This window comes from Argiope bruennichi, chromosome 4 (assembly GCF_947563725.1).
Source record: "Argiope bruennichi chromosome 4, qqArgBrue1.1, whole genome shotgun sequence".
In the NCBI taxonomy this organism is placed as follows: Eukaryota; Metazoa; Arthropoda; class Arachnida; order Araneae; family Araneidae; genus Argiope; species Argiope bruennichi.
Window position 1 is genome coordinate 63,807,872 of NC_079154.1, and position 24,469 is coordinate 63,832,340.

Here is a 24,469-nt window from a genome sequence, read left to right on the forward strand (position 1 = left end):
TTCATTCAGTCTGTGTATTCCCAATATAATGCACAGACTGATAACTATTGCATAAATATACGGAAATGCAATAGTTATATTTCCGTATATTTATGCAATATTATATTTCCGTATATTTATGCAATATTATATTTCCGTATATTTATGCAATATTATATTTCCGTATATTTATGCAATATTATATTTCCGTATATTTATGCAATATTATATTTTCGTATATTTATGCAATATTATATTTTCGTATATTTATGCAATATTATATTTCCGTATATTTATGCAATATTATATTTCCGTATATTTATGCAATATTATATTTTCGTATATTTATGCAATATTATATTTTCGTATATTTATGCAATATTATATTTCCGTATATTTATGCAATATTATATTTCCGTATATTTATGCAATATTATATTTCCGTATATTTATGCAATATTATATTTCCGTATATTTATGCAATAACTCAAAAACGAAACAACTTTGATAAATGGAATTTTGTATGTTATCCAATGACTAAAATTACAATTTGTATTAAATTTTTATTTTAATCAGTAAAATTTTTTCCCTAAACGCATACTCAGTGTTTTATTATTATTATTATTGTAGGAATCCCGAAACTGCCATATGAAGAACTTCAAAAATAAAAATCTGAGCACTTTGGCGTTAACGTGCTTTGCTTAAAATCCATAGTTTTTATGGTGATAGTAGGTAGGGAGGGAGGATAACAACTCTATTAGAAAATGTATGAGAAAGTTTCAAGAAGATCATTTTCACTGATTTTACCATCTATTTATACCGGTTTCCTTGTTAATTCAAACTTTTAACGAGGCAGACTAGGCTGTTGTCTAGGGCGGTTGATGGGTTCATAAACAAATAGATATAAGAAATTCATTTCTTTTTTTAGCTGTCAAATAAGTAAGTTGTAAAGGATATGTATTCTATGAATGATAAAAATATTATTGTGATATTAACATTTTATCAAGTATCATTGATCAGCTTCCAATATTTTTGATTACATTCCCTTAGTTATTATAATATTTATATAACCAAACATTTGCTTCAATAATATGTGCAAATGTGGATGCTGAGCAGTCTGGAATCGTTATAGATAAATAAAAATATATTTTATGCATATTATTCACAAAATAAACTATGTACATATAATGATATTTCTTATCTAATTAAAAACTTAATTTTTATCTTAATTTAATCCATATTATTTTCATTCTATAACGTTCTGACCCAATTTTTTTCTGATCCAATTTCCACTTTTTTATTTAATTAATTCAGCAGGTTCTCACTCTCCGAGTGAAGGGATAAAAGTCCTTAATGTTTACAAGATTTTTTTTAGAGATACCTAAATTTCCCTTTTCAAAGTCTATAAGAGCCAAAGAAATCCCAATCAAAATCTCATTGTAAAACCACTGAAGGGAAAAATGTTGGTCTCTTTTACTCCTGTATCACGATGTAGACTGACGTATTTCTCACGGCTTATTCTTTGTACCTAAATTATGCCTTCCACGGAGAAATAAATTGAAGTTTTAAAATTTCAAAACTTTTCTTCTATTAGATCACGCGCAACTTACAAAATATGTTTACCTATATATGCACAAATAAAATTAAAAAATATATGAATTTAAAATAAACATCAGCATGATATAAATGCACTGAATTGTGAAATTATGTTAGAACATCTTATTAAAAGAAGGGCCTATAATGTGCACTGCGAAAGACCACAAAATGCCTAAATTTATCATTATAAATAGAATTGTCTCTTGTGTCAAAGTGTTTGTTAACACTGTCTGTATTATAATATATTTTAAGCAGCAAAGTGTAGTAGAAGTGCACTGCCAAGGACCTCAAAATACCTACTTCACCCATATAATCAGAATTACCGCTTGCGTCAAACTTATTAAAATTTTTTTCTAACACTGTCTATATTATAATACATTCCAAGCGGAAAAGTGCAGGCGAGAATATATTTTTTAGACTTTTATTTGTAGCGGAAAATGTAACATTCGTCCCGAGGACGCTTTCGCTTTTGAGAACGATGCTTCCAATAAAACTGATATTTATTTCTAAAGGTTCAAAGATTAAGTCAGTAAGTTAATCCAGTTCAAGCCAAAAACACCCTCAACAGTTTTATCGGCCAATATTTTACTTCGGCAGTCATTACCTACAAATTGCACTACATTTTACCTGTTTGAACTTTAGAGCTACACAGCTGCAAAAAAACAGCTGCAAGAATTTTTTTTTTTTTTTTTTCCAATCTCAACAGTGCGATATGAGGTTGGTAATCGGACACTTCCTCCTGGTATCATTAGGGGCTTTGCTTACACAAAAGATCACTGACCCGATGGATGCAGCCTAAACAAAATAAGGTTAGGCATCTTTTTTTTTTTTTTTTTTTTTCCCTTTTCTCATTGCTTAATGCCCAAGCGCTGAACTGTTTCCATCGTTGCCACGGAAGAACAATGCTGAGAAGTAACGGTTTTTTTTTAAATAAAAAAAAAAGAACTGAAGGAAGATGTCAAGGATTTGTACATTAGATTCGGTATCTTGCAACAAGCGAAGAAATTTAAACTCCAGCCGAATGGTCAACAGAGAAGGGTGGTAATGACCCTTTTCCACGATGTTCTGCGTCGCTTTAAAATATGTGCCACGAATTTTCTTTAAAAAAAATTCTGAAATAGTCAGGTTTGTTCGCTCAGCTTTGAATTTTGTATCAGTGTTTAGTTTCAAAGATGTCTACTGAATGCAGTATTTGAATAAATAGAAAACATTCTTTTTAATAGTGTCTCGATTTGGATACTATTATGTCGGACATTTGAACAAAAGTAAAGTGACCAGATGTTTCAGATTAACCAAAACTTTGCTAGACTTTATTTTTTATTTTATTTCTGCTTTTATTCTTAGTACAACAAAAATGTCCCAGTTTTGTTTTAAATAAAGTTTAAATTCATATTAAAAAATAATGTGACATATTTTATTTAATTTGATTAAGTTAACTTCTGAAAATTTTTGACGTGATAATGTTTTTAAGTTAACATGCTATCAGAAAACTACGCCACAAACGATTTAAAAAAAAACATTCTAATCGCCCTACGTGGCAGATCGTTGGACCAAGAATTATCAAATTGGGCACACAGTTACTTCTGGAATAGCAGATTTTCACTAATAAAATTTTCAAAATTTAATTATATTTTTAATTAAAATTAATAAATTTTAATGTTTTCCCTCAATAATTTCGGTGCATATTATAGATTTTTTTTAAGATGAAGGAAATAAGATTTTTAATGATGCAAATTATATTCCCGTTCAGTTTGTTTCCTCTAATTTTAATTAATTTTTAAAAATACATTTGAGTATATTTTACCAAAATACTTTTTATTAATTTATTTACCAATTAGTTATATTCATTCATGTTGTGATAATATTAAAGATAAATGAATCCAATTCAAAAGATTATCTTTCAGGTTTTGATGTTACAGAGTAAAAGTTCAAATCTTTTTTAAATTTCTTTTATTTAATTTTTAATAATTTTAATAATATTTAATAAATTTACTAATATTTAATTAATGGTATAAAGTATACGATCACTGTAGTGACAAATGCAGTTGAATAGATATGAAGAAAAAGGAAATAAAAAATAACAATAAAATAACTTATTATTGCTCATTTATCTCTTCTTGCTTTACTTTTACTTTCTTTAAATCAATTTTTTAAATATTATTTGGGTACTTAAATTTTTATAACACTTTTTATTATATACTAAAATTTGGGTATCTCTAGATGGAATAATATTGTTTCGATTGTTAGTTGATTTTCAACATTTTTATTTATGGCATTATTTATTAACATTACTTGTTTTCTATTTTTGTTGGAAAACAAAAGATACGGAACTCCAGATGATATATTATCGTCTCATTAATAATGGTTTTCCATCATATAGTTTTAATGTTATTAAACCTTATCACAGAAACTATTACAAATTAAAAATTAAATTATTTCTAAATATGTGAGTATAGGAAAAAAAAAAAAAAAAGAAAGAAAGAAATTGATACTAGTGATCAGTTTAGGTAGCTCTATAATTATCCAAATTTTAACCATTGCAGTCCATAATTACTAATTTGTCTAATTAAACATCACTACATCCTCTTCGACGCAATATCCTTGTTTGAAAGTGATTTCGTCCGATGGTTTAACAGGAAGGAAAAGTGGCCATTTAAGCTAATTACTCTGCTAATGAGAGTCCGATTTCCTTAATATTTCATTACTAATTGCCAATTCTATAATATCCTTCCGTCAAAATCAAGAATCCGAATCAACGGACATTTGGCGCAACTTGAATGGTTGATGGAATTTCTAACGCTTCATTTCAAAATGATTCACTGGCTGATATCGGAAGTCTAAAAATTTGAAAGAGAAAGTATCTGATTGGAGGAATTGCATGCTAGGCTGAAATGTCTCCTCGATTAGATGTTTAAAAGAATTTGGAATTCACAGAGCTTCTGCTGTATTTGGGACAAATAAAAAGAATTTAATATATTTTTCTATACTCATATTTAGAATGTGATAGGCTATTATAAGAATAAATTTAATTGATTAAAAATTTGGCAAAATATTAAAATATTAGAAATTTAGCAAAATATCAGAACTTATAATTGTCCACCGCTACTCAACGTTTCAGACGGTGGTAGACAATTATATATACTGATGATTCATAAGGGCTAAACAGAATTGCACTCACCCTATCCATGGCGTCCTCCATAGAAAGAAACCCATCTTTGACCAATTGTAGAAGTAACCGTACCTGATCGTCCTCGTTTCCAATGCCATCGCCAATTTGTAGTCGAGAACCTAAAATTAGGGAAAACATTGCGTTTTGAGCCACTGGTTAGAAAATTACAGCAAAAATTTACAATGAGTGTGAAAACACAACAAAATTCGATTATAAATACTTTATTTCCGAACAAAGATTTATTATTGTATATTATATGTGTGTGTATGTGTGTAAAACACGTATTTCTGCAGCAATTCCATGGCCGAAGACAGAGAAGAAACTTTGAATTTTCAAATTTCGCTTTATTTCATCCCGGAAGGCATATTTTATGTACAAACAAGAAGCGAGGAAGAACGTCAATGTACAGCACAACACAAGAGCGAAAAGAGCGAACGAAATATTTATCCCCATGATTACATACTGCGAGATCCTCATATGGATTTCTTTACACGTGTTGATTTAGGTAAGGGATTATAGGTATCTTTTAAAAGAATTTGTTTAGATGGACAGATTTTTATCCCTTTACTCGGATCATGTGCACGTGCAGAGTTTCTGAAACATTAATTAAATAAATAAAAAAAAGGTGGAATTGGATCAGGAAATAAGAGTACACTTTAGAATGAAGTAAATATGGGCTTAATTAAGATAAAGCTTTGGAAATTAATTACGGTTTAATTTAGATTTAAACATATATTATATATAGGTAAGCATTATTTTATGTAAAGCAGAATGCAGTTTCAAAGACAGTGAAGAAACTTTCATTTTCGTGACGTCGTTTTATTTCATTTTGAAGAAGCAGGCATATGTACAAGCGATGAGCACACAGAACGAACGACACAGAAAAAGGAATGAGGAATAAAGCACTTGAACATTTTATCCCTGGTCTTCTATAACCAGAGAAATTGATAAGGAAAATATTTCTTCATAGTGCTAATATAGATATAGAGATTTCGATAGGGATTTTCGCTACACGCGTCGACGAGGTAAGGGAAAACACAGGGATCTTTTAAAAAGAATGTGCTTACTGGACATTTTTCTGTCCCTTCTCGCGGAGAGTGGAAATGTGAGGTTTTTAGCCGATTCAGCAATTTTACAAAGCTACTCTTGAATTAATTAAGTAGAGAAAGTGGAATTGGATCACGAAATAAGGGAATATTTTTAGAATGAAGTTACTATGGGCTAAATTAAGATAAAATCTTGGACATTAGTTAAATTGAAATTAGAATTAATATATATATATATATATATATATATATATATATATATATATATATATATATATTATAGAGAGGATGCCAGAAAAATAAAAATAAAAGCACAAAATATATAAATTAAGTTCCGAATATACTAAAATGTTTCAAAATCAGTACTTATTCTACAGTAAAAGATAATAAGTAAAAGATCTATAAGTAAAATATTCTTTTCGTTTTACCGATATGTACCTACAGTTCCGTAAAATAACTGATGTGCAACGAAAATTTTTTTTGAATATTTAGGTACAATATAAATAGATATTATGAAACTTCTTTCTAAAACAATTGACACATTAAAATTGGAATTAAAATATTAAAGCAAAATTTAAAAAATCGATAAATCACAGTAAAAAAAAATCAAAAAAATATTTTATTTATTGTCGAACAGTTATTTTCAAGCATATATATAAAACAAAGCGAGCAATGTTAGAAGTATCGAAATATTTTGAAGAAAATGCAATCCAAGCGAAAACCGAAATTTAGTTTATCGAACCCTACTAATTTGTTACTTAAAATAGACAGAAAATCCCACTGTATTTAAAGTTCTTTTATGATAATTTAAGTTATTAATTTATGATTGATTTTTACGAAATGCAGAGGGCGAGCTTCACCTATAAAGTGTTCAAAACAGAAAAAGTAATGGGCAATTTAGGGTTTTATCAAGTCAAAAAAGTCATTCCTAGTTTGGAAAGTGAATCTACATATTTGCTAGATTAAAAATTTATTGAGGGGTAGTGATAAACCAATTTAAGAAAATTAAAGTAACAATATCGGATTTTCAGAAAACACGGATAAAAAAAGTATTTAATTTAAAGGGTGGATGATATGTATAGTTAGCAGAGTCCAAATAAATTCTTCCATAATTGGAACCAAAAGATAATGAATAAAATATTTCAAGATTTTATGAAAACATTCATTGCTTTTTTCTTGTTTGTGCAGAAAAGTTACGATGCATAAAGAAATTTACTTTATGAAGAAGAGAGATGGGGGGTATCAAGCGATGCAAAATATGGCAACTTTGAGCCTTTTTATAACAATTTGCTCGCAGTTTCATAACAATTAAATTATCTTTATTTATAATAAAGATGAATGTGTGTATGTGTGGTTACGCTCTAAAAGCCGGACCGTTTGACTCGTTATATACATACTTTAGAAAGAAGATTCGGGAAGATTTTTTTAAAATTTTTACTAGAATTTTAATCAAAAATGAAACAAAATTTACCGTCTTTCCGCGTTAACTGCCAAGCAATGCAATAACATAAATTTTGCATCAATTTAAAATTTTTAAATATTTCTTTTCAAAGGCATCTATTATTTTGAGCTATAATCTAATTTTTAATTTTTCAAAAATAGTTTCAACATAATTACAACAATATAGATCACACAAAATAAAAACAAAGTACTTGCATGAGAAAATTTGCTTTTATCAACGTGTTGTCATCACGCTGACAAAAATTTAAATTAAAAGAATAGGAAGTTCATTCACACAGCAAATTAAACTTAAGTTTAAATTTTAGTAATAGTATTCAGGGTCCAACAGCTAATTTCTGAACCGTTAGTAATAGGTACACAGATATAATAATAAGAAAAAAGCCCAAATGAGGAAAATAATTATATTTTATGCAATTAGATGCAATAAATGATCTGATGAATTATAGAATTTCAACTTTTTATACAGATACTTAGACATACGATTCTTATTTAATAAAATGTTCTGGAGACTCTAATAAACATTTCAATCCTTTGCGATAAAAACTGATATCAATTATAAAATTCTATTTTATAAAAAGTATCTGTAATAGCGCTATTTTATAAAACACGCGATTTTAGACCACTTCTTTGACTGTCTTGAAAAAAAAAAGCCAATCAGCGGCCGGAATTTTCCTCCGTCTCAATGGCTTAAAATAATGAAATTGTTAATTATTCTAAAATAATGAAATTCCTCAAAACTTGACCATATTAGGTCACAGAAAATTAAAACGTTAGAGTGTCAAGTATATATTACTGAATATGGTTCAGAGGATCGATATATTGTATAAAATGTAACCTTCATAATTTTTTTCAGAAGCATATTTATTGACTGAAATTTAATATATATATATATATATATATATATATATATTATTTACATTCATTTAATCCTTTTGAAGTGAAACTGAAAAATGAATTGTATAGTGAGTCAGAGAAATTTATGCGTCATCATATCAAATTCTAACATCTTTGAGAAATTTATGCAATTTTAATAAATATACTGTAGTACTCAAGAGACTTCAGTGATGAGCGATTTTTCTGCACTCATAATAATAAAATAAAAATTTAAGAAAAAAAGCGTGTTTGTTTTCATCAAAAAGAAGTATTAATTAAAGGTTAATTATTACTGTTTCCAATTTTGGTTTTTATTTTTTGGGCAAATGATATAAAAGTAGGGAAATACATGGCATAATGAACAAAAAAATGCAAGGCTTCTAAAATAGCATGAGTTACATGACTATCAAAATTTGAAACTTAAAAACATTTTACTGAAGAAGCCATAAACACCAAGTATAAAAATATTTAATTATAAATTTTAGCGAATATTAAATTCCATAGAAGCAGTTGGTCGCCAAAGGTGGTTAATACTGAAACAAAACAGACAATCTTGGATATTTAAGAACTGCAATTATCCTAAAACAAAATAATAGTCAGTAATAACAATTTGAGATTGCAAAAAGACTTCTAAAAGAACTTTTTTCATTTTTCTCAAGCGATATCAAACTGGGAAAAGTCATCTGAAAATGAAATAAGTCTAATGATAGATTTTCTAACAATTATTTTTAAATTGAACATGAAAAAACTATATGAGAGGAATCGAATTTAAACAAGGTCTAGTGAATGAAAATCACCTCACCTGCCATTTTTTTTTTTTGTCTTTCGTTTCTTCACAAGTGCGTGTCGGTGTTAAGCAATGAAATGTTTACATCAAACAAAATCATTGTTGAAATGAGGTAGTTGCAGAAAAGCAACGTGTAATTTAAAAGTACTAAACGAGATTCAAATGACATCGGCAAACAAAAAAAAGGCAGTTTTCGGATAGATCTTAAAGGATTAAATGCTTGACTTCCCAATGATTGTCATGACAATAAATGCGGTACGTATTCGGAGAAACCTTAAACCAGGATGTGAAAGAGTGTTAAATGAAATTTCAGCAAATAACTGCAAAATAAAACGTATCCCTTGTGATAGGAATCTAACATATCTGAGATTTGTCTTCATTTGTTACTTTTCCGAGCACGAAGAGTAAAAAAAAAGTGTGTGTGAGAGAGAGAAGGTGTAATTTTTCAAAGGTTGAATTCGATATTTTGATATATCTTTATATCAGATTTAGTTAAATAGGACAGTAAGGACATAGGACCTTAAATAAAAACTATATATAAAAACTAAATAAATTTTGATAAACTTAAATAAAAACTTGTACTAATAGAGAATGCAATTTTGTAAATGGATTTGACACCAAAATTGTAAATCTATGAAATTTTAGATTCAAGAGGAAGACATCCAAAATTATACTTTTAATTGTACATTTGAGGTTTTAACTTCCTTTTTCCTTTTTTTTAACGTATAACTGACGTTGTAGAATATTTTAAGTTGAAACAATCTTGAACAGAGAAATGAGTAGAACATTTACTTACAATACTTGATTTCCATATGAATCCCAGATTCTGATTAAAATCTAGTTAACGTAGGCAGCTGCCTAAGGGTGTCGCAATTTTGAGTCTCCGATGTCTCCATTTTTTTTTTCTTTTTCTTTTCTTTAAGGTTTCTTTTACTCACTCAAACTTATTATCTTTTACTCAATCAAACTTTATGCATTCACACTTATTCATATAAAATAAGTATCATTTAAATTTTGGAACATTATTCTAACAAGACATGTTGCTTTAGAATTTAAAAACCATCCGTTCTGATAATTAAATAGCTTTTAGTTTCTATTAAAATATTACCAATTTTTTTTTACAATTTTATTTAAAATTTTAATTATGTGTTATTTATTGGTAAAAACTATAACCATTTTGAAAACCCCCTAAAATTAATTTTTTTTTTAGTTTGTCAAAATATACAGCGTACATAGAGATTAATCTATATCTATATCTATACTTATAATAAAGCTCAATGTGTGTGTGTGTGTGTGTTGGCGCTCTACAGGCCAGACCGTTTGACATACAGCTACCAAATTTGGTACATGTATACCTTGGAGGTTGGGAATGTGCACCTGGGGTTTCTTTTTTCGAATTTTTAATTAGAATTTTAATTATTAATTAAAAACTAACTTTCCCGCCAAAAAAATCTTTCATTTTCCCCACCGCCAACTTTTCCGCCAAAAAAATCTTCCATTATCCCCAGCGCCAAACGAGAAAGGCTTCAGTTTTTTTTCTCCCAACAGTAATGAGGCTAGGGTTAAAATTTTTCGGCGGATTATTTCAATCGGTTCTGTTTATTTTCTTAATGTTTGAAGCCTTTAAAATTAAACATTGTTAATGAATCAATCTTTCAGATTCATTCTGAAGTACTTTTGAATTAAAATAAAACAGAATAAATGATATTAAAAATTTCTAATCCGCATAGCGTTACCCCAACTGGCGTAGAAAAAATCACGTATTTGCGTTACGTAACCGGCGAAGAAAATTCACGCATGCGCATTCTGTTCTGATTGTTGCCATGACAACGTTATCAATGGATGATTTAAGTTATTTTTGGGTTAGTTGCATGCTTTTGTAAGTAAATTGTATTTATGTTAGTTATATATTTTTTGTCTATGCTTATAGTTTTAAGTACATCGTTTTTTAAGTAGTTTTTTTAAAACCTGTTTTCAACCGTTTATTTTAAACGATTCGTTTTATTTTCTTAGTGTTTGATGCATTTAAATTTAAACATTGTTAATTAATCGATCTGCTCATAATGAATCTAAGAAAATTTTGTTGACCAACTCTTGAGATATTACATAAATTTAAAAAGATATTCTTTAGTGCCCATAAAGTTTAAACGCTGAGTGACTCTATTTTCAGTAATCAGATTATAAAAAAATGCTTTGTTTCAGTAAAAAATATTATTATATTAATTGAAGATAAATTCTTTCCACTTTAGTTTAAAGCATAAATTCTACGGGTGCTAACAGAAAATGAGAGAGATACATATTACGTTATGACTGAAGGCCTTTATAATATTATGAATGAATTATATGATAATCAAAATTTGAAGTTTTAAAATATTTTGATGAAGAAGCTATTAAAGTAGAAATTGCATAAAATATTTAATTATTAAAATTTTAACGAACATTAAGATTGGCGAACCGGCTGATCGCCAAAGGCGGCTAGTAATATATAATTATAGAAGATGGAGAGGGAAACAGAGCCGCTAGGTACTTGAATTGCATAAGTGCCCTAGAGCGCTTGCTCCGGCTCAGCTGAATTCTATGGTAAAAATTTAAATACAAATTACCACATACCGATTTTATTGAGTAACACCTTAAACATTGTATAAGTTTTTTTTTTCTTTTAGATTGCAGTTTTATGAATGAAATAGTTTATAAAAACACTATAATCCTTCACATATTAGCAAATACAAATTTACAGCAAACGATTTACAATCGAATAACGAGAGTATTGTTTCATTTATGATTTTACATTTTTTCAATAAATCAATGTTAAGAAATATAGGTATTAGTACTTAATTTTAAAAGAAATATTAAACAAGTAAGAAAAAAGATAAAAAGAACACCTTCGAAAGATTTCGGAATTAAAATAAGTATAATTTTTACCATCTGGAATCAATCTAAGATGTAAATATCATTTCGATAATACTGCCAAACGTTACATAAATTATTAGATAAATGAGTTCATTCCTGATGTCACCCCCTCCCTTTTTTTTTTCATTTTAATCTTAGAAGTGTCAAAGACTTTTTGGAGTAATTGGAAAATTCTCAGGAAGACGAACGACCCGTTATATAGCTTGTAACGGGAAATGATTGCCGCCACAGGAAATACGAGGAAACAAACAGATAAAAAAAAGTAGCGTAAACTGATCTACAAATAAGACAAAGCCTATTCCAATCATAGAATGTAAACCTTATTCCAGAAATGGAAAATATTCACTACAAATATTTATTAAAACACTGTTCTTTTCATCCGTTTAAAACTATTCTTCCTTCTTTTCCATAAATATGACACTCGTGCTGCCATCTATTAGTCATTTGATTTGTCTGCAAGTTTAATTCATGCATTCCCCCATCCCCTCCTGCTTTTACCAAAAGAATTAAAACATGGCTAACAGGCTCAAACATTTGTCATGTGAAACCACACTTTAATAACAAACTTTATAAATCAATTAATAGAAATCTTATTTATTATTAATAAAAGCAATAAAATAAATTCGTAAATATTTAAAACACGGAAACCTTTTATTTTCTTAATAGAGATAGAAAATCTTCGATCTCCTTTTGCATATTTAAGTGAGTCATAAATAGAATAGAATCAATAAATATCAATTATAAAAAAAAATCTTTTATGATATGCTAAATGATTTTAAATAATGGTATAAATTTTATACATCATTGAAAGCAAGTTAAAATAAATTTTAAAAACGTTTAATTTATTAAAAAAATCGTTATCTGCTGAAAGATTCCTGAAAAAATTTTGTTTTATATAGAAAATTCAAGTATTAGACCAGTTTCTGCAATAAACCAACAATTTATTTAATATACATAGTATTGACAATCAGGTTTTGGAAAGTTCATTAGAGATGTAGCAATAAATAAATAGTTTTATAGAAATGTATTAAAATCTGGAATAATAAAAGTTGAAAAAGTTCAAATTAAAGTACAAGAATCTTAAAACAGAACGGAAACCCATACTTTGCTCGTTTTCCTCTACTTCCATACTCCTGCTGCCATCTATCGGTAGCAAGTGCGATTTCAAAAATTAATTTAAAAATTCAGTTTTAACAGAAAATGAAACTTTTTTTCACACATTTTTATGGGCACTATAATTTATAAATAGCATAACAAAAAACATTAAATTTTAAAATAAAATATTTTAAAACAATAAACACCTTCAAACTTTTTAACATTTTATTATATAATATTTTACTATTATACCAATTTTTGCTTAAATAAATAAAACGGGAATTTTTAAATCGACGTCATATAATCATAGATGATTTTCATATATTTTTTAATTTTAATTTTACCTCATTACATATAATTTGTAACTTTGTGAAATTATTAGAATTTCTTTCATTATTTTATTATTTCTTATTCTTTAAGTTTAATTAATTGGACTTTGCATCAAAAGCTTGAATGAACGTTTATTGTAAATTTATTTACTTCGAAACGCCAATAATATGGGGCTTTTGTTTCTAATTTACATGGGCTCATTTGTTGTATAAATTGATAGAAAATTATTTTTTAAAGTAATTGCATTGCCAAAATATATCTAATTGGCAAAATAATAATAAAAATAATAAATGAATATAAAAATTAACTATCAACTTACAATTTATAGAATTCATTATCTTAATGCGTTATTCAAAAGAATATAAAAATTAAATGCATCAATTAGAGCAATTTCTATTTCACAAAATGCATACGGAACTAATTTTTTGTATGAAAAATTGTTTCAGCTTCTCAGTCAAAATAGATTAAGCAAAAAATAGCTTACTTAAACTAATTATATATTTTTTATTTGTTTATTATTTCTTATCCCCTGAACTCTGCATCAGTATTTTAACTCCGTAGTCTGTGAAAGAGAATTTGTGTAATCAAAATGTAGAGAAAAATAAACATTTCAGTTCGCTATTGAAGTGCCATCTATCGGTACATTGAGTAAACATTTAAAAAGCAGTGATCAGGTCATTGCGTTTACGAATGTTTTATCCGTGGAAAATAGAGCAGATCACATTACATTGGGAGACATTTGTTTAGATCTATTAAAGAGTGTAGCCGTGATCGTATAGTGGTTAGTACATTGCGTTGTGGCCGCAATAACCCAGGTTCGAATCCTGGTCACGGCAGAAGTCTATTTTTAAATATTTAGATAACTGTTTTCTAATCTGATATTCATATACATTGATATTTGCATTCTATACAAAATTCAATGCTAATTTTTTAGCCTTTCTTATTTTAGTTATTTAATATATATAATAATATTTAATAAATATAATATATTAAAACTAAATTTGCTCACGAGCAGAATTTTTTCATTTTATTAAATGTTTTATTTAAGAAGGATGAGAGAAAAAATATATCATTAAACTGAGATGTGCTTTTTAAATTTCTTTGCTTTGCTCTTAAACCTTTGAAATGCGCATTTCATTAATATAATTATTTTAATATTTTATAAAAATAACATTAAATTTGTTTGGTTTTTTTTTTTTTTTTTTTTTTGATATGCTGCGCCAAATTTATATGAACGTAACATTCATTCTATGTAACTTTTTAGTATTAGATAAAAAAAAAAAAGTCAAAACTCTTTACTTACTATCACATTCAGCATTAAAAACGTATTTACTCATACGCTTTCTTTTTAAATCTATACCTTTACCGAATACTGCGCAGCTTAAATACTTTGATTCGCTTTCCCATAAATTATAATAACATGTTTTCTAGCTCCCTCCAGAAATAATCAAGAACTCCACAAGTTTAAATGTTGAAACATAAGTTATGGAACTATTAATTAACTCTGTATACAGTTCTTGACCAAACAATTACAACAAATCTAAGTGTAGCAAAAATATTCTACAACATCATGTCTGTAGGGCGTTTCTAAAACCACGTAGCTATGAAATTTCATTTTTTTTTATTTAAGCCTTTTTAAACCCTTAAGCATTTTTCTTCTATAAAAATATACAAACGTAACAATGGAATCTCTTTATTAATCCTCAATTGTTATATATATTTTGTTCATAAAGAAAATAAATTATCATTTATTTATTTTTTTGTGAATTTCTTTTAGTTTGTAAATAGCAAAAGTTCTGTATTGGGCTATAGAATTTAAATGTTAAAAATGTACGGTATGTTGCTGTATGTACATGGTCCAGTCACATTAATGTGACTACCTATCAAAATCCAGAATAACCACCGAGCTGCGAGGGCAGCTGCGAGACGTGCAGGGAGTCAGTTAGGTTCCTGAAGGTGTTCACTGGGATGTTGAGCCAGGCCAACTCCAGTGCCGTGCCCAGCTGCGCTAGGTTACGCGGGTGAGGATCCCTGGTGCGAACAACCCGATCGAGGTGATCCCACACATTCTCAATTGGGTTCAAGTCCGGTTAATTTGCTGGTCAAAGGAGTACGGTAAACTCATCCTGGTGCTCTTCGAACCACGCGCGTACACTGCGAGCTTTATGACACCTCGCATTGTTTTGCAGGTAGATACTATAATCCTGAGGAATAACAATTCGCATGTAGGGGTGAACATGGTTCGCAAGGATAGATGCATACTTGTGGATCCTCCGTGCCTTCCACAATGATGAGTGCACCAAGAGAATACCACGAAAACACTCCCCAGACCATAATGCTCCCTCCTCCAGCTTGGAGCCTTCCGGCAATTATTGCAGGGTGTTTGCTTTCAAACGTTTCATGTCGTATATGCGAACGTCTATCTGTCCGATGTAGCATGAAACGCTATTCATCAAAAAAAGTCACCTGTTTCCACTCAGTAGAAATCCAGTAGAAGTTGCGGTCCTGACGTGCAAATTCCAATCTTTGTCGCCGACGAACTGCACTCAGCACAGGTGCATTAACTAAGCGTCTGCTGCGGAGGCTCATACGCAGTAACGTTCGCTGAATCGTCGTTGTGGAGACACTGTTCGTAGCCCTTTCGTTCATCTGAGTGGTCAGTTGCTCAACTGTTGCACGTCTATTCGTCCGAACGCATCTCCGCAGCCATCGTTCACCTCTGCCATCTATGGCCCGTGATGCACCATATTTGCCAAGTCGCTGATTTTGGATAGTGCTATTTTGCCATGCACGGTATACTTTTACCACGGCGGCCCACGAACAGTTTACAAAATTAGCCGTTTCAGAAATACTTCCACTCTTGGCCCGAAAGCAAATGATAATGCCGTTTTGGACGTCGGATAATTGCTCCGTTTCTGCATGACTACTAGAACTGAAATGTTTTCCCAGTGTCCACAACGCACTTTATATATCCACCAAATTTGCTGATAACGCGTTCCTTCTGCGATTGATAATTTAACATTGACGTCAAAAGTAGGCGGTGGTCACATTAATATGACTGGATTGTGTACTTGTATGAAAGTCAAAACATTTTCAAAACAAACATAGTATTATAACAAGGGAAAATGTATATAAAAAAACATTAATTTTTTAATGATAATCGGATTAAAGTAGAAAACATTTTCGAATTAAAAAAAAAACTGATAAAACGAAATATCATATATATTTATAAAATTACGGAAGATATATCTGTTTTGTATTTTTGTTAAAAAAATGATATTATTTAAATTCATATATCGATGAATATCATCATAATGCAAACCTTTTTACCTTTATAAATCCAACCCCAAGTGACATTTAAAGCATTTATTTTCGATATAATTAGACAAAATTTTTCTTTAATGCCACCTCGTAAATATATTTTCAATGTATGAAATTCCATATTGAATATATTAAGCTAAGACTAAAAATAACTGTCCCGAGAAAATGATGAGTTGGTTATCACTTTTTCTCTTCGACATGCAGATAGAATTCGATACTGATATAATCGTTATTAATTAATATCTCAAAGATTAATTTCTTAAATGGTAATAAAAATTTATCGAACAAACATTATAGAACTTTCCAACAAATCTCTAATATAAGCTTTAAAAAAATGTATCAGCTTAAGGAGATAGGTTTAAACAAAAAATTGTTCTAGAAAATAGAATAATAATATCTATAATGAAATTGAAAAAACATTGAATATCGATCCCTGAACAGATATTATCGATACAATATTAATATCAGTAAACAGAATGAAGTACAGAATTGACAGTATTTCATGAGGTATTAATGAAACTGACAGTAATGAAACGGATAGTAAAATTACGAAAGACCGAAACTAAAACTCTCAAAATCAGCATTCATGTTCTGGCATCAGTACCAGAAACAGATGCATGCGCTTTACAGCCCTAGGCAAGGCATATGATGGGATTCCTCTTTTAAAAAATAACTTAATTTTTCAATTCAAAATACTTTTAATTTAATCAATATGTAAATAATTTATTTGAGGAATTTTTTAAATCAAATATTTAATTACGATGTGTATATTTTTGCTTATTTATTATTAATCAAATATTCACACGTTTGTACAGAATAAAATTTTTAATTGATAATTTATAAACATTATAATAACTAAGAAAACATAATGAAAGAAAAAAGAGCCTGACCAATTATACTTCACAAAATATCAATATTCTCTTAATATTTTATAATTTATAGACTTTGCATTTTTTTATAAATATATTTTTTTAGTAACACGCTAATCTCAAATTTTTTATAGACTTGTCTGCTGTTGTCCTCAGTCTAGAAGTTCTCAGCTGCCTATTCCAACATGCTGGCAGGAATCTCAAAAGACATAATTTATGGCATAAATATATTATACCATATATAATAACATAAACAACTATTTATCCTAAAGCTTTGGAGCTTTTCAAAAGTATGGCTTGGAAATTGATGCATGAGTACAGTAAAATTTGCTCAATGTTAAGCTAATGGGACCATAATTTATTTAAAAATTAAAAAAATATATACAAAAATGTACAGAAAGAACACTAAAAATGACATAATAATAATTTATTTTAAAATTTATTTATATTATTTGTAATATGTATCAATTTCAATAAATAATACAAAATAGAAACAAATAGTTTTAAAAAACCAACAAATAGTTTTAAAGATAATAATTTTAATAAATATGTGAAAGAGGCAAACAATATACAATGTTTTGAATTCAACAAGAGTACGTTAGAACTTCAAAATAAATAGTGCAATTCAAAACTGAAGCATTAATTTTTTAATGGGGAATTTTTTTTTGTTGCTTTATAAATAGAATACATTCGTCAGTTTTCGAATGAATTAAAAACATTATTCAATGCTGTTGAGGATACAAGATTCGGTTATATTTAATTAAAAAAAAGAAGTTTGAAATAATTAATTTTTTTTCTGATTTGGTTTTGAATGAGTTAAAAATAATTTTTAAAAATTAAAACATTGGATTTAGTCAAATTTCACTGTACAATGCTTGTTCTTAATTTTTAAATATAACATAAGGGAAAAAAAGCCTGCCCAATAACAACTCTATAATAATGAATGTTTTGTAAACGATTTGTTTAAATCGAACAATTTTTCAATTTAGGAGTTCAAGCAACTTTATAACCATAAGAGTTTCTTTTGATTTCATGTTAACTTTCTCGGTCACGTGTATTTTCTAACAGAAGTAACTTCGAAATTGTGTCTAGACTCGTGCTGCCATCTACTCGCAAAAGAGAAAACTATTCATTCAAATTAAAGTTAAATGATAGAATCAGAGGAGGAAAAGATCACTCATTGTTATTATGAAACAGAGCTCCCGTCGCCGTGATCGTATAGTGGTTAGTACATTGCGTTGTGGCCGCAATAACCCAGGTTCGAATCCTGGTCACGGCAAACGTTTCTTTTGCGAGCAGAGGGTAATAATTTAAAATTGTTGCAAAACCGAGAAACTCCAAATCTTACACGCAATATAAAAATATCCGATTTTTTTTTTCTATTCCATTCCATTTGCTTTATTAGTCCATTTATTCTCTTTTTTTCATAAGAGTATTTGTTATACTGAACTAAACATTGAATGCCTAGCAACATTTTATTAACTGGAAAGTAAAAAATGCCAGCATATAAAGTATTAATCAATAGGAATTTAACGATAAATAAATAGAACAAATTACGTTTTAGATGTTATGGATTATAGTAATTACTATGGTAGATACATACCACAGAAACTGATTAAATTTATTGGTTATTCTACAATATTACCATTAAGAAAAGTTTTCATTAACTCTTTAAAAACGTGTGGTCCAAAGTTTCTTCCACTTGCTGAGTTTTTTTGTTTTTTTAATTCTTTATTTAATTTAATTCTTCATCATTATCAATACTTTCATTTCATAGAAGTACAGTAGACTCCCGATTATCCGCGGGCGGGTTATCCGCGCCTGCCGGACTTACGTTTTTTTTTTTTTCTTCTTATAAGCAAAGAGAAAATGTTTCCAAAGCAAGAAGCAAACACAAATGACTGATTTCTTCAAAAAGGTGTAGTTTTACAGTTATGCTTTTGTAATTACATAATACATTACAGTATTAAAACAGTACATATGTATTCATTTTACTGTGTATCCTTGACGCCTCTCGTAAGTACAAAGCACTTTTCTGTTTTCATTAACAAAATGCATTTTAGGTTAATTTTGAGTGATATACTAAAATATTAAGCGTTAGTTAAACATTTCCTGCTGTTTATTTTACGTTTTATTGTACATAAAACGATTTTTCAAAGTTGGAATGACTGTTTTCTCTTTTGTTATACCTGTTTTTAGCTTTTTTCGGATTATCCGCGATTTTTGTTATCCGCGGCGGCCGCGCCACCCAATTCCGCGGATAATCGGGAGTGTACTGTAATAATTAATGAATGGTCTGATATAATTAGTATTAAAACAAAAGCGTGAATTAAACTAAAGTAACTTTTCTCTTCAATATAATTTAATTTTATGCTCTAAATAAATGTTTTAAAATATTAATAATATCAACTCAAACAAATAAGCAGTAATAATTAATGAATGGTCCGATATGATTAGTATTAAAACAAAAACGTGAATTAAAGTAACTTTTCTCTTCTATATAATTTAATTTCATGCTATAGATAAATGTTTTAAAATATTAATAATATCAACTCATAAACAAATAAGTATTTCATAGGGAAAAGAAAAGTTTTCGAGAGCTACACGAATTTAAAAATGGTAGTGGAAATTTAGACAAAACAGAATTAATAAATAAATAAAATAAAAAATTAGTAAAATAAATTACGATTTTGATATATTTGGAACTTTCATTCATGCTGTTGCCGATAACGTTTTGAAACTTAATAAAACACAGAAGCGAAATATAGATTACTGTAAAAATATAGACTTGATAAAGATAGACTTGATAGACTTTAATACACTTGATAAAACTTTTCTGCCAGATCGGAAATGCGAATTTTCGCAACTAATCACTATTTAAGTGAGTTATTTTAAGTTATTTTTATTTAAGAATTTACCATAATCTCTTTTTTTTTCGTATAATATATTATGAAGCAATCACTTTTAAAATTTGAAAATAGTGCAGTTTTGTTTGATTTGAACCTCATAATTATGTGTACTAATTTCACGTCACTACAATCAGCTATATCAGATGAATTCTTGGGACAAACGAGCACACTTTCTTCTTCTCTCTTTCTTTTTTAAAAAATAATTTTAAATTTTAAGTCAAACCAGTCTCCTTTGGCAACCAGCTCGTTCGCCAGGAATATTGAATTTCCTGTCTGTTAAGCTATAAATTAAAATTTCTCTCGCATATGAAGTAAAAAGCACGAGAGAAATTATTGTAATAGTTTAAAAAAATTCGATCTACAGAGTTTGATGAGTCTGTCTATGAACACAAATAACTCAAAAACTTTGAGCTAGGTAAAGGGAAGACACTTGTTGTACGGTCTCTTTTCCAAATTTGTAGATTTCTATCAGTTTTTCACAAAATATATTTAGAGGAAGTTGAGCGATATGCGATGCGCAAAGGATAGAACCTGGGACCTTGTGGTTAGCAGTCCAGTAACATGACCATGATACAAAAGCATATGCTCGTGTAGCGTAGTTGTTAACTGACTTATATGCTATTCACCACAGAAATATTCTCTCCAGCTGTTCTGTCTATAAGTTAACACGATGATTACAAAATGAAAGGAGCGCCATGAATAAAATTTGGTATCCAAATTTGACAACTAAAGTGTAGATATGAATTAGATATGGAACAAAATGCTTCAAGAGGTTGTTTGTCTTTGGCCTGTATTTTCACAAGCACGGAAACACAATTGAAAAATATAATGATTTAAATACGAAATTAAGTGTGTCATTGTGAAACTACAGATGTAATTCTATGTCAAATCTCTATTTTAATCGGTAGAGAAAAATGTCCATAGGATATATTTGGTTTTCTAGTACTTGTATATTTAACGCATCCTATCGATTAATCGTTAAAGGCCGCACTGTAATAAGATTTTTTTCGTAACTATTGTTCATCAGTGTTATCATATAAGTGGCAAAGGTATATAACACACACACACACACACGAAAATTTTCTTCGAAATTTATGCCCAAAGAAAACTTTTTTTTTTAAATCTGAATTTTAAAACTGGCAAAACTAATTAATTAAAAAGTTTGAATACACAATGAAATTATTCCATAATGACAATAAAAACATAGTTACAAAAACGATGTATCAAATTAAACTTTTAAAAATTATTACAATAAAAAATGTATGGATATGAGATTGATATATTTAAGAAAAAGATACATTGATATATTTAAAAGTATACTGTAAAAATAATTTTTGTTAAATAGTGTTTTCTAAAGTTATAGCCAAAGGAACGCCAAAAACTTGCTTAATTTTCAATTAAGGTATACTTCAACACATTTTTGATGTTATCTTCCTTGCACTGAAGAACGTGTGATAAATTTCATCAAGATTGAAATTTTTTCATAATCAGGCAAAAACTATAGATTTTATAAAATGATAATACAAAAAAAATAATAAATAAACCTTTTTATATATCAATAAACATAACCAAAATTTTAAATGCAAAAATACTGTAAAAAGTTTTCAAAGTATTTAAAGATTTTGATGTCACACGTTAAAATTTTTTGAAGATATCGAATTAAAAGTAATTTTTTTGGAATACTCAGAGAATTTTATGTGGGTTAATGTTTAAAAAATAGCTAGCGAAAGAAAGTCAAATAAGTAATCTCGCTTAACTTAAAATATTAATAATAAATAAATCCACAGATTATTAAGTGTTAAATAATTACTGGATCAATTTCTTTTTAATCCTTAACATTGCAAAAAAAATAAAATAATAATAATAATAAATAAATAAATAAAAAAAATAAAAAAAAAGCTGCAAACAACTTTTTAGAAATCGAATGATTATAAAAATCTTTCTTTAGTTAATGCATATTATTTAAATTTCTTCATTTTTAAACCTTTTAATGCACTTGACCTCCTGCTAGTAGAAATATGCAAAACAGTAATTTAGTTGACTTCCTGAAAAGCTATGATAAGCTATTCTTGGTGCTGTCTATTTTTCCTGACTACGTGCAGAGACTCACAGAGTACAATCCCAGAACAGACCACCTTTTCGATATTCAAAAAGAACTCTTCTCGATGAACGTGCTAAACAGAAATAAAGCTCCCATTGTTTATCTAAAGAAATAATTCAAAATAAAACGATTCCAAATAATGCAGGTTACAGTGAATCTAATGACAAATGACACGTGGCAGATGTGTAACACAAGAGCCACTTTCACAGAATAACGTCACCGGTGACGTCATAATCAAAATAGAACTGTTGTGAGATGTCAAAAGCATCGCATTCAAGAAGCAATTTTAAATATTTACAGTAGGAGTGTTTAATGCAAAACAGAGAGACCGCTTTGTCACTTTATTTTAACTTTGGCATAATATAATGCATTGAAATGGAATAAGTATGCTGTCTTATGATGTTAGAGTCTTTCTTACAAATCTTCAGATATCATTTGTCACTAAACATCTCACGGAAATTATTAAGATATCAACACAATTATATAAAAATAAAGATTTTTTTTTACTTATAAATAATAAAAACGAATGTGGCGTTCCAGAAAGCTGCTACTTGGACATAAAACTAATAAATTTAGCGCAGATATAATTTGGAGAGTTGCACTATTGAGTGAATTCTGCAAAATTTTTAGTTAAAAATTATTTAAAATGTCAGCGTTTTTTTCTTCTTTTTATTAATATTTCTGAAAATATCAACGAATTAAAATATTTTCACTATCCTAAAATTCATCAAATTATCTATTCAATTGTATTAATTTTAATCTATCCAAAATTTAATTTTTTAAATATATGCAATTTTAATACGATTAGCAACAATATTTTACGTTCTTGTAATAAATATCAAACCCGTTTTATTGTTTTATCAAATCTTTAAGCAATCGCATAAGTTATTCAAGGGATTAGTTTCATACTTAAAGCTGTGAAAAAGTGTTGCATGTTTCGCCTCAATTATTAACTTCATAAAATGTAAAACAGTCGACATTTTTTTACTTTTCCATTTATTCATTAAAATTTAGTTCAAATATTTATAATTTGATGTATATTATTTTCTTTAGTATATTCCAATTCTTTAATAGCCTTTTTGTAGCAATAAGTGCTTTCCATTTATTAAATAAGCATTAAATAATCAATTCGATTTATTAAATAAGCTTTCCCTTTATTAAATAATAAATTAATATTTTTCATATGATGGGGAAAAATGTTGCCGGAGACTGGTTGTCTAAGTTAAAAAAAATCGATGTAATTAATGCCTGTCCGATATAACGTCCACTTGAAGAATTCTTTTACAATAGTAATTAGAAAAGATGTACAGCAAATATGGGTTATTAAATCAGGACTTTGAATTTTGGCATTATTAGTTAATTTCAAGTGACTATTAAAAAATATTGATAGTGGGCATTTCATTCGAATTTTTATAAAAAACAAGCAAGCACACTTGAAAAAATAATTTTAGTTTAAAATTATATAAAAATTTTTAAATAAATTCTTTTATAAATCTAATAAAATATTTTCTAATAAAATATTAAAAATAAATTACTGTTTTAGAAAATAAGAAAAAGCTCTGTCGAAATCAATCTTGTTTCTTAAATACTATACAATGCATTATGACTATTTAAATGAAATAAAATTTCTTCTAAATTATAAAATGTCCTTGTAATAAAGAAGTATTTAAACTATAATGGAAATTGAAAAAAAAAAATACTTCATAAAAACGTAATCAAGTTAAGTTGGGACTTAAGTTTTTTTTTTCCCCCATTCCCTCAGTGAGATGTACAGAATCAAATCCAACCGTTGCCATTCTAGTGGAAGAAATATGAAGTTCCAGGCGCCAGTGTAAAGGCTCATCGGGCAGCGGGAACAAAATAAATAATCTTCTCCGCAAGAACAGAGTTCTGAGAAGGGGGGGGGGATGAAAAAAAAAGCAATTTAAAAAAACGCTGAACTAGCAGATGCGGGTCTCTTTGATAGACCTTGCCAAAATTGTCAGATATACACAGCATCACGGAAAAGCATTAATAATAAAAT

The 24,469-nt window shown here is 28.3% G+C and overlaps 1 protein-coding gene and 2 non-coding genes across 3 annotated transcripts in view; 2 read left to right on the plus strand and 1 right to left on the minus strand.

Moving 5' to 3' along the window:
- Nucleotides 1–24,469, minus strand: part of LOC129966571 (uncharacterized) — a 454,962-nt gene that overhangs the window by 22,649 nt on the left and 407,844 nt on the right. The window contains exon 7 of the mRNA XM_056081029.1: nt 4,754–4,863. Coding sequence (XP_055937004.1) covers nt 4,754–4,863 — 110 coding nt within the window. The remainder of the gene's footprint in view (nt 1–4,753; nt 4,864–24,469) is intronic.
- Nucleotides 14,011–14,082, plus strand: Trnah-gug (transfer RNA histidin (anticodon GUG)). The gene has a single exon. It is a non-coding gene; the product is annotated as a tRNA-His (tRNA).
- Nucleotides 18,644–18,715, plus strand: Trnah-gug (transfer RNA histidin (anticodon GUG)). Its single transcript has one exon. It is a non-coding gene; the product is annotated as a tRNA-His (tRNA).